The 12,169-nt window shown below is 37.1% G+C and overlaps 1 protein-coding gene across 1 annotated transcript in view; it reads right to left on the reverse strand.

Moving 5' to 3' along the window:
- The window catches only part of GUCY1A2 (guanylate cyclase 1 soluble subunit alpha 2), a 347,932-nt gene that overhangs the window by 293,464 nt on the left and 42,299 nt on the right, over positions 1–12,169 (reverse strand). The window contains exon 3 of the mRNA XM_004382468.1: positions 5,502–5,623. Coding sequence (XP_004382525.1) covers positions 5,502–5,623 — 122 coding nt within the window. The remainder of the gene's footprint in view (positions 1–5,501; positions 5,624–12,169) is intronic.

Raw genomic sequence — 12,169 nt, forward strand, 5'->3', positions numbered from 1 at the left:
AAGAGACAAATCTTTGGGCAGAAGAATTCCAAACAATTTATGTACTCTGTCCTCAAAGAGGTGGAATATAAATCCTCACTTCTTAAGCTTGGGCTGTACATAGTAACTTCTTTCCAAAGAGTACAGCATGGAAAAGGGAAAAAATAGAGTAACTTTACAGTGGAGAACCCTGTTAAACATTACCTCAACCAGGTGATCAAGCCACTCCACAAGATACTTTGGTAGCTTCTTGTAGTACTAGAAAAGTTAAGCAACTCACTCAAATTCATACAGCCAGTAAGCAGCTGAACTTGGTTTTCAACCCAAGGAGTCTGGCTCCCTTCTTTTCCCTAAATCACTATATATACTACCATTATTAAATTAGCTCTACTTCCAACCACCTTAACTCCAGTTCATCTTATTAAAAGACAAAATATTTGCTTTTAATAAAAGAGAAAAATTGATCAATTATAAATTTCAGTAACAAGAACTATATTAGCAGAATTTATTTATTGTTATTAATCGTGTTCAGAATAAAGCAGTAAGCAGTTATTGCATCAATTAGTTCTCCAAGATGTTAAATATATTCTAATTCACTATACAAGTATATGATTGAGCTCCCCAAGAAACCTCCCAAGGTGCTCATAGTCTTAACCCTAAGTAAGTCTAACTAATTCTTCAGTTTTATTGCTGAGTACCAAACCAAACCATTGCCGTAGAGTCGATTTTGACTTATAGCGACCCTACAGGACGGAGTAGAACTGCCCCCTAGAGTTTCCAAGGAAGGAGCGCCTGGTGGATTTGAGCTGCCGACCTTTTGGTTAGCAGCCATAGCTCTTAACCACTACACCACCAGGGCTCCTAAATGCACATTCTAAGTTACAATAAAACCAAAAAATACATACAAGTTTACATGTAAGCAACAAATGATTACTTGTCAAAAAACAAGCAACAAAAACAAAAATCTCCATCCCAGCTAAAGATTACAGAATCTGTGGCACTTTATAAAGAAAGGGCTCTGACTTCACTATATTTCAGAGTCCCTGATACCAGAAAAATATTGTGAAGACTATGCCTCCAAGATCATCTCCTCCATCCTTCTCACTAGCACTTTCTGAGAAAAGTAACCCCATGATGATATTGCTGTGATTCTGACTTTAAATGTATGTTCTTGGAGAAGGTAAAGTACCATTCTGATAGAAAACCTTTAAAGCAGAGAGAACTTTAATGAATCTATTATTTCACAATTCATGTCTTTCTTGATTGTTTTGAGAGAAAGTCTATTTAGCAAAGGCAGTATAAAATTATTTTGTGCACTAATTAGCAAGCGAATGATGCTTATTAAAACAGCAGACCCAGAGCTCTCATTTCTAGTTGATCTCTGTCCTACTTTGAGATTTCTTCCTACCCAATCTACCCCATCTTGTAGGTTTTGAATCTCTATGACAATTAAAATATCCAAACCCCCTTAATAGTATTAAACAGAAATAGTCATAACCTCTGTTTCTTTTAAATTGCATTATGGCAAAGAGGACTATGTAATTTATCATCCTTCTCCCTAAATCTCCCTGTTGTTGTTGTTGCTGTTGTGTGTTGTCGAGTTGATTCTGACTCATAGAGACCCTATGGGACAGAGTAGAACTGCCCCATTGGGTTTCCAAGGAGCGCCTGGTGGATTTGAACTGCTGACCTTTTGGTTAGCAGCCAAACTCTTAACTACTATGCCACCAGGGCTCCTTAACTCTCCCTAGTCATTCTCTCTCTCCCCACAACTATACCTAAGTCATATCCTAAGTCACAGGATAAGGTGGAAACATTTCAGCAATAAACAGCATAGGCACTTTAATGCTTTAACAGAGAGGCTTCACTGTACCATTCAACCATTACAATTTCCAAGAAAATACTAAATGCCATGCTTTACAAAATTACAAACACATTTTTACTCGTTAATTGGAGCTAAAAATGGACTTTACAGACTATGTCTAGGAAAGGTTTACATTTTTCAGACAACTAAGATTAGAAGATAATTTTGGTATGCATTATGTACCAAATAAAACAGTAAATGTAACACTAAAAGCCTCTAGACGGGAGAGCATTGTTCACAACTATCTTTCCTTGTACAGCGTTTTTCCAGAGTCTCAAGGGCCTCTTTAAAGTACTGTTCTGCATTATCACAGTGATTGCCAAGCACCAAAATGAGGTGAAATGGGTGATAAGGAGCCGCCTGTACTCAATACCCTTCATTCCTAAAAGATGAGTTAGAAAATAGAAACAACTAGTTTCTGAACCAACAAAAGAGAAATAAATGGCAAAAATGTTGATATCTGGAAATAGTTCTTTCCCATTACTCGCGGGACGTGAATCACTCTTTAGTACCATCTGTTTCCAAGGAGTCATAAGGAGATGGCGAGTGGACAAATACACTATAGAAGCGTAACTGATCTCCAGCAACTTGTTTTCCCTCTCTCCTCAGGTCCCCTTTTTTATTCCATGCCAACTGCAGAATTCAAACCTAAATCTGAAGAGCCAGTAAATGATAAAAACTATCTAGAGGAATTGATACTTAGTGGATACAGATGGTCATTTTTGAAGAAGAAAAATTTGCTACTCTGATCATATTTTCTGACCCATGACTTCAAATCTTTTCTGATGGTAGGTGAAGTATAAATAGCATACAAATGAGTGACCAAACAAACAACTTTCTAGTCTCTACTACAACCCTTAACAGGTTAAGAAGGTGAAAGAAATATATATTCAACAATCCTAATCCACTACTATTCTAACTACACTCCCTAATGATAATAAATATAAATCATAGAGTTGGAAAATTGGTATCTGGTCTCCAAAGAGAAGGCTCCCAAGTATCCAAATTTCTCTTAAGCTGGTTGAAACTCTGTTTCTCTACACCCCCCTCCCCAAGAAAAGGCTTCCTTTTCATGTATAGAGTTTTTCTGTTCAGTGAGTTAATTTTTGCATTCCCATAAATGATGGCACAAAACCCAAAACTCACTGCTTCAAGTTGGTTCTGACTCATAGCGTCCCTATAGGAGAGAGCAGAATTGCCTCATAGGGGTTCCAAGGCTGTAAATCTTTACAGAAGCAGACTGACACATTTCTACCGTGGAGCAGCTACTGGGTTCGAACTGCCGACCTTTTGGTTAGCAGCCAAGCACTTTAACCACTGTGCCACCAGGGCTCCTAATGATGGCACTAGAAAATTTAAATATAACTTTTTAAAAAAGATGAAATATAAGCAAAGCAAGATTACTCGTAGTTCAATTACTTGTTAAAAAACAAAGCTCTCGTTGAATATGACTAGTAAAGCTGCTGTCTTTGTCCTCAGAGAGTCTATATTTCAAGAGTTATAAAAGGAGATTATTCAAAGGACATCAGCTACCTCTTAAACATATAACCATGTTGTATCCATGGGCAGCATCTGGTCAACAGATAGAAGGCATTTTGTTTTATTCTACAGAAATTTAAATTTTACAAGTTTGTATTTTTTAAATCTTGAGAACAACTCAGCATTACTTAGAGAAAAAATCGACTTATTATCTCTTTCCTAGAAAAACTTAACATTTATGGAAATCCAAAACCTGCTTTACCGTCACCTTCTAGATATAAGCACTTAGCTTAAAAATACTCTTCCCCTAATATCATTGGGTAGCAGACTGCCTGCTGCTCTTTTCACTCACTTCTTATCTGCGTATCATGACACCTTTTGCAGGGCAACTAAGCTGTGCTTGGCCAACAGGGACACCTGATGGTTACCATGTGTCTAACCTGGGGTTTGTCCTCCCTATGGGGGATTGTGCACACTTCTTATACACCTTTCTCCCTCTGCCTCAGTGATTCTCAAGGTGGAGAATGTAAGGAAAAGGGTTTTGATGGGCAGGGAAACATTTAAAAACTGGGTAAGTTAAGAAGCAATTTTTTCAAAACATTAAACATCCCTCTCCTAAGATTCTGATACATTTATCCTGGGAGGGAGGGAACATCACCTCACCCCACCCCTTCAAAATCATAGTGTGTCGAGAGAAATTGGTGTTATTTTCAAGGAAAGCCCTTGAAAACACAAAGTCAGAAAACTGTAAACAGCTCTTGGGTAATGCCTCAACTCTATTCCTCCTTTATTCTCATTCCTCATTTTCTCCAAGAATGTACTTTATTGGGGTAGTTTTATGGCCTGGTAGTGATCTGCTCCTGTAAAAACTTCAGCCTAGGAAAGTCTACAGAGCAGTTCTACTCTGTCCTTTAGGATCGCTATGAGTCAGAATCAACATGACGGCACACAACAACAGTTCTAATCTGATTGAGGTAAATGAATCTTTTGCCTTCCCTCTCACTGTCCATCATGTCTGGCATGTTATTACAGGCAAATCACCTATATCTATATTCCTTCCTTCAAAAAAGCTCATGTTCTTATTCCAATATATGTTTACAAAAGTTATCTAGGATAAAAACATAGTAAATGGATAGCTGAAGACCCAGCTTAAGTGTAAAGGCTAGGTCCACCTCTGAGAGTCAGAAATGTTTAACAAAATCTGATACATACATGGGTTGAGGCCAGCTAGAGTCTGCTTGTATGAGAGACTCCTAAAGAGCAAGAAAGTCATACAAACAAGCTTGCCCATTAATAGAGCCCCAGTCTCCATCACCTGATCATCTCTGGTGATTTTCAGTTTCGTATGGAGTCTGTCATTAAGATTTGTTGCTCCCCACCCCTTCCCAGCACCACTTAGGCTTCCATCTGAGTCACAAGGAAACAGAAAACTTCAGAAAGACTTAAAAGAAAAAGGTATTGCTCACTAAAAACCTATGTAAAACATCAGAACAACAACAACAAAAAAAAATCCTCCTTTGGTATCTACTTTTTATATAATATAGTGAAGCTCTCATATTCCAACAATTTCATATAGTACAGCTCAGTTTCAGTACTTTAAGGCTGCATGACCGAGAGCAGTTCATGGCAGTACCCCATGGCTATGCTAGGAGTATTTATCTGCCATAAATACTAACATCTTTACAGCGGACATTCCCTAGGAGGGCACAGAGACCTCAGTAGATGACCTACCTCACTGACACAGTCATCACAGAAGCGGGTTTCAGAGTTGTAGCACATGTGAGTGACCCTCCAGCCCCAACCAGGCCTCCCAGATATAATCATATACAACTTTGAGAGGAAAAGAATATCCCACAATTTCAGCTAAGGGTAAGAGCCAGGAAAATATGGATTGCAGAAGGATAATAATACTAACATAGGAATATTTTTCAAAGTTTCCCCAGAATGTTAAGTATTTTTATTATAATGTTTTTCAACCTCCAAGTAAATGGCATGCATATAATTTCTACTCTAATATCTTCAGGAAGGTTAAAATTAAATCACTGAAAGACAAGGTCTTGATCTCAATTTGCCGTATTCTCCAAACTTCTCTTTGGTATCAAATGAAATATTTACAACTTTACTTTCCCCTCTTCCCCTCATTCATTCTCTCAACCCTATAAATACATATTTACTATACCGAGTATATTAGCAGTACACTGAAGAATTCCTGAGACGTCTTCAATTTCCTCTTTGTTGGAATGATCTGCATAGAAGCATCTGTTAGAAATATTGTGGAAATTCTTTTCTGCATCCCTGTAACTAAGAAGAAAACAAAATCAGCACATGGAGAAATTTTTTTAAGCATCTGCAAATGCACACATATATACACACACAAGCACAAGTAGTCTATGCTTTCAGTGTAATCCCATTTTAAAATAACTGTTGTGTTAAGACACAATTTGTAGTATAACCTATGATTAACATCACTATTAGTAATGTGGGCCTGGAACTGGAGGCAGTCATTAATAAGAAAATCGTGTATGAAAAAAACAAATAGAGGAGAGCTAAAAAATATATCAGTTAGCTAACGTATCCCTATTTGACTGTTTTATGCCTGCTGGTAATAATGTTTCTATAAGGAAGTTTCCTAGAAAAAGAAAAATTAACAGATCATTGGCATTCAACCATTTTGAAAGTAAACACAGCTTAAACTCTATCATGGACAGTCAAGTATATGGTGGCATGGTATATGGATAACAAAAAAAGTATTTGGGAATAACAGAAATAAATTTAAATCATGGTGTTACCATTTTCTCTCTGTGCGACCCTGGACAAGTAACCTAATCTCAGTTAGTCTAACTTTGCTCCCTCATAAAATAGATAAGCCCGAGATTTCTCATGAGGACTGAATCATATAATGTCTGTGTAACCGAATGTTGACTGGGACTTTTCCAGTTGTCTCTAAATTAGAGCTAAAGCACCAAAGCTGAAGACAATGGGGGCCAAATCCTTCCATGTTCTAAAAAAAGTAGCCAAGAGAATCAGACATCCCCTTCAGAACTTAAACTACTTGCTGCCAACTTGATTTTGACTCATGGAAACACCATGTGTGTTAGAATAGAGCTATGCTACATAGTATTTTCCATAGCTGATTTTTAGGAAGTAGACTGCCAGGCCTTTCTTCTGAGGCACCTCTAGGTAGACTTGAAACTCCAATCTTTCGGTTAGCAGCCGAGCATTTTAACCATTTGCACAACTCAGGGGCTTCCTTCAGAACTTGAGATCATCACATCACTAGCCTACAAAAGCAGAGGAATGGAAAGAATTCATAAGAAAATGCTCAAAAGAGTGAATAACTGGCCTAAGAAGAGAGTGCTGCTATACTTCTTCCCCACCTCTGTGAGAAAAGGCCAAGTTGGTGGAAGACGGGTCCACCACGTAGCGATTGGAGGGATCTGGTATCTTATTTCCCAGTGAACATCTGCTTAGGCAGTAGGTTTTGTGATCTTCCATCTGTGTCTGACTGAATAGAAAAAGAAGGTTTTGGAGACAGTTATTAACAGGGAAAAGAAATAGAGAAAAACTAGGAGCAGCCTACAGGGCTCAGTGGCAGCTGTCAGCCCCTGCCTTGTCCAGTGCATGACCCCCTACTGCAGCAAGATAACTGTGCCTACACCAATCGCACCTGCTCGTCTAGGACTGTGGGTGGGAACTTGGACCACACACTTGGTGACTGACTACCTGGACACCTGAGCTGAATCCATACAAGAAAAGTAAATGACTCCTGGGCTCACATGCCTAGTAACAGATGTAACCAGCTGGTGACAAGATATTAGGCCTTCAAAGGCACCAATATCAAACTAGCTCACACGAGCAGCTAATTTGGGCATATCAAAACAAAACAAAACAAGAAGCTAGGACACAGTAAGCAAAAATTAAATAAATAAATAAACAGTCAATATCAAATCACATATAGAGGCAGACCATGATGGCTTCAGCAAGCTCCCAAAACAAAGAATCGAGAAATTTTATGGATGGAGAGAACTTCTTGGAATTACTGTAGGTAGATACAAAAGATTAATATACAGAAATCTTCAAGTGATCAGGAAGCAGATCAGACAAAACCCAGAACAAGCCAAGGAACACACAGGCAAAGAAAGAGTGGCACTTAAGAAGGTTATACAAGAGCATAATGACAAATTTAACAGGCTGCAAGAATCCATAGAGAGACAGCAATCAGAAATCCAGATGATATACAATAAAATTTGAGAATTAGACAACTCAATAAAAAGTGATAGGAGCAGAACTGAGGAAATGGAAGTCAGAATTAGTGAGATGGAAGATAAAGCACTAGACACCAACCTATTTGAGGAAAAATCAGAAAAAAAGAATTTAAAAAATGAAGAAACCCTAAAAATTACGTGGGACTCTATCAAAAGGAATAACCTATAAGTGACTGAAGCACCAGCACGGGGTGGGGGGGGAATAATAGAAAAATACAGAGAGACTTGGTGAAGATTTGTTAGCAGAAAACTTCCTGATATTGTGAAAGATGAGAAGATATCTATCCAAGATGTTCATCAAACGCCACATAAGGTAGATCACAAAAGAAAGTCACCAAGACATATTATAATCAAACTTGCCAAAACCAAAGATAAAGAGAGAATTTTAAGAGCAGCTAGGAATAAACGAAAAGTCTTCTACAAAGGAGAGTCAGTAAGACTAAGCTTGGACTACTCAGCAGAAACCCTGCAGGCAAAAAGGCAATGGGATGACATATATAAAGTCTTGAAGGAAAAAAAATTGCCAGCCAAGAACTATATATCCAGCAAAACTGTCTCTCAAATATGATGGTGAAATCAGGGCATTTCCAGAAAAACAGAAGTTTAGGGAATTTGCAAAAACCAAACCAAAATTACAAGAAATACTAAAAGAAGTCCTCCAGCTAGAAAATCAATAACATCAGATAACAACCCAAGACTAGAACACAGGACAGGGCAATCAGATACCAACCCAGATAGAGAAGACACAAAAAGAAATCAAAGCTGAAAACAGGGAAACAGAGATGTCAGTATGTAAAGGACGACAACATTAAAACAAAAAAGAGGGACTAAATAATGCAGTCATAGATCTTTTATATGGAGAGGAACACAAGGCAACATAAAGAAATAAAAGACTGGTTTAAAATTAGAAAAATACGGGTAAATACTAAGGTAATCACAAAGGAAACTAACGATCCTACACATCAAAATAAAAAACAAGAAAAACATAAAGACCCAGCAAATACAAAATCAACAAAAATGAGAAGAAAACACATAAAGAAAAATGACTTAGCACAGAAAATTAACTGGACAAAGAAACTGTCAATAACACACAAAAAAAGACTTCATAATGACAGCATTAAACTCATACCTATCAATAATTACACTGAATGTAAATGGACTAAATGCACCAATAAAGAGACAGAGAGTGGCCGAATGGATAAAAAAACATTATTCATCTATGCGCCGCCTACAAGAGACACACCTTAGACTTGAAGCTACAAACAACCTAAAACTCAAAGGATGGAAAAAAGTATATCAAGCAAACAACACTCAAAAAAGAGCAGGAGTGGGAATATTAATCTCTGAAAAAACAGACTTTAAAGTAAAATTCACCACACTGGATATGGAAGGACACTATATAATGATTAAAGGGTCAATATAGCAGGAGGAAGTAACTATGATAAATATTTACGCACCAAACGAAAGGGCTCCAAAATATATAAAACAAAGTCTAACAGCACTGAAAAGAGAGACAGCATCACAATAATAGTAGGAGACTTCAACACACCACTTTGGGTGAAGGACAGAACATCAGAAAGAAGCTCAATAAAGACACAGAAGATCTAAATGCCACAATCAACCAACTTGACCTCATAGACATATACAGAACACTCCACCAAACAGAATCCAAATATACTTTCCTTTCCAATGCACATGGAACATTCTCCAGAATAGACAACATATTAGGCCATAAAAGCAAGACTTAACAGAATCTAAAGCATCGAAATATTACAAAGCACCTTTTCTGACCATAAAGCCATAAAAGTAGAAATCAATAACATAAAAAGCAAGGAAAAAAAATCAACCACATGGAAACTGAACAGCACCTTGCTCAAAAACTGCTGGGTTAAAGAAGAAATTTAGGATGGAATACAGAAATTCACAGAATCAAATGAGAATGAAAACACATCCTACCAGAACCTTTGGGACACAGTAAAAGCCATGCTCAGAGGTCAATTTATAGCCATAAATGCACACATCCAAAAAGAAGAAAGGGCCAAAATCAAAACATTAACCCAACAACTAGAACAAAGAGAAAGAGAGCAGCAAAAGAAGCCCTCAGACACCAGAAGAAAGGAAATAATAAAAATTAGAGCAGAATTAAATGAACTAGAGAATAGAAAAACAACTGAGTTAACAAGATCAAAAGCTGGTTCTTTGAAAAGATCAACAAATTGATAAACTATTGGCCAAACTGACAAAAGAAAAACAGGAGAGGAAGAAAACAGCCCGAATAAGAAACAAGATGGGCAGTATCACAACAGACCCAACTGAAATTAAAAGAATCATAACAGAATATTATGAAAAGTTGTACTCTAAAAAATTTGAAAACCTAGAGGAAATGAACAAATTTCTAGAAACTCACTACCTACCTAAACTAACACAAACAGAGGTAGAACAACTAAATAAACCTATAACAAAAGAAGAGATTGAAAATGTAATTTAAAAACTCCCAGCAAAAAAAAGCCCTGGCCTGGACAGTTTCACCGGAGAATGCTACCAAACTTTCAGAGACGAGTTAACACCACTACTACTAAAGGTATTACAGAGTTTAGAAAAGATGGAATACTCCCAAACTCATTTTATGAAGCTAGCATAACCCTGATACCAAAACCAGGTAAAGACACACACACAAAAAAAAAGAAAATTACAGACCAATATCCCTCATGAACATAGATGCAAAAATCCTCAACAAAATCCTAACCAATAGAATTCAAAAACATATCAAAAAAATAATTCACATGACCAAGTGGGATTCATACCAGGTATGCAGAGATGGTTCAACATTAGAAAAGTAATCAATGTAATCCATCTCATAAATAAAACAAAAGAAAAGAACCACATAATCTTATCAATTGATGCAGAAAAGGAATTTGACAAAGTCCAATACCCATTCATGATAAAAACTCACAGTAAAATAGGAATAGAAGAGAAATTCCTCAACATAATTAAGGGCACTTATGCAAAGCCAACAACCAACATCATCCTAAATGGAGAGACTTTGAAAGCATTCTCCTGGAGAATGGGAACCAGACAAGGATGCCCTTTATCACCACTCTTATTCAACATTGTGTGGAGATCCTAGCCAGAGCAATTAGGCTAGAAAAAGAAATAAAGGGCATCCAGATTGGTAGGGAAGAAGTCAAAGTATCTCTATTTGCAGATGATATGATCTTATACACAGAAAACCACAAAGAACCCACGAGAAATCTACTGGAACTAATAGAAGATTTCAGCAAAGTATCAGGATACAAGACAAATATACAAAAATCAGTGGATTCCTCTACACCAACAAAGAGAACTTCGAAGAGGAAATCACCAAATCAATACCATTTACAATAGCCCCCAAGAAGATAAAATACTTAGGAATAAATCTAACCAGACACATAAAAAAAGAAAACTACAAGACACTACTGCAAGAAACCAAAAGAGATCTACACAAGTGGAAAAACATACCTTGCTCATGGATAGGAAGTCTCAACATTGTGAAAATGTCAATTCTACCCAAAACGATCTACAGATACAATGCAATCCTGATCCAAATTCTAATGGTATTTTTTAATGAGATGGAGACACAAATCACCAACTTTATATGAAAAGGAAGAGGTAACAGATAAGGAAAGCATTACTGAAGAACAAAGTGGGAGGCTGCACACTACATGATTTTAGAAGCTATTATACCACCATGGTAGTCAAAACAGCCTGGTACTGGTACAACAACAGATACATATACCAATGGAACAGAATTGAGACTCCAGATGTAAATTCATCCACCAGCTGATATTTGACAAAGGCCTAAAGTCCATTAAATGGAGAAAAGACAATCTCTTTAACAAATGGTGCTGGTATAACTGGATATCCATCTGCAATAAATTCAAACAAGATCCATACCTCACACCACGCACAAAAACTAACTCAAAATGGATCAAAGACCTAAATATAAAATCTAAAATGATAAAGATCATGGAAGAAAAACTAGGGAAACCCTAACATGGCATAAACAGAATACAAACCATAAGAAACAATGCACAAACACCAAAACAGAAGCTAGATAACTGCGAGCTGCTAAAAATCAAACACTTAGGCTCATCAAAATACTTCACCAAAAGAGTAAAAAGACAACCTACAGACAGTAAAAAAAATGTTTGGCTATGACAAATCCAATCAGCGTCTGACCTCTAAAATCCACAAGATACTGCAAAACCTCAGCAACAAAAAGACAAATAACCCAATTAAAAAATGGGCAAAGGCTATGAATAGGCACTTTGCCAAAGAAGACATTCAGGTGGCTAACAGACACATAAGGAAATGCTCACGATCGTTAGCCATTAGAGAAATGCAAATCAAAACTACAATGAGATACCATCTCACCCCAACAAGGTTAGCATTAACCCAAAAAACACAATAAATGTTAGAGAGGTTATGGAGAGACTGGAACACTTATACACTGCTGGTGGGAATGTAAAATGGTACAACCACTTTGGAAATCGATTTGGCACTTCCTTAAAAAGCTAGAAATAGAAGTACCATATGATCCAGC

The sequence above is a fragment of the Trichechus manatus genome, unplaced genomic scaffold, assembly GCF_000243295.1.
Source record: "Trichechus manatus latirostris isolate Lorelei unplaced genomic scaffold, TriManLat1.0 scaffold00094, whole genome shotgun sequence".
In the NCBI taxonomy this organism is placed as follows: Eukaryota; Metazoa; Chordata; class Mammalia; order Sirenia; family Trichechidae; genus Trichechus; species Trichechus manatus.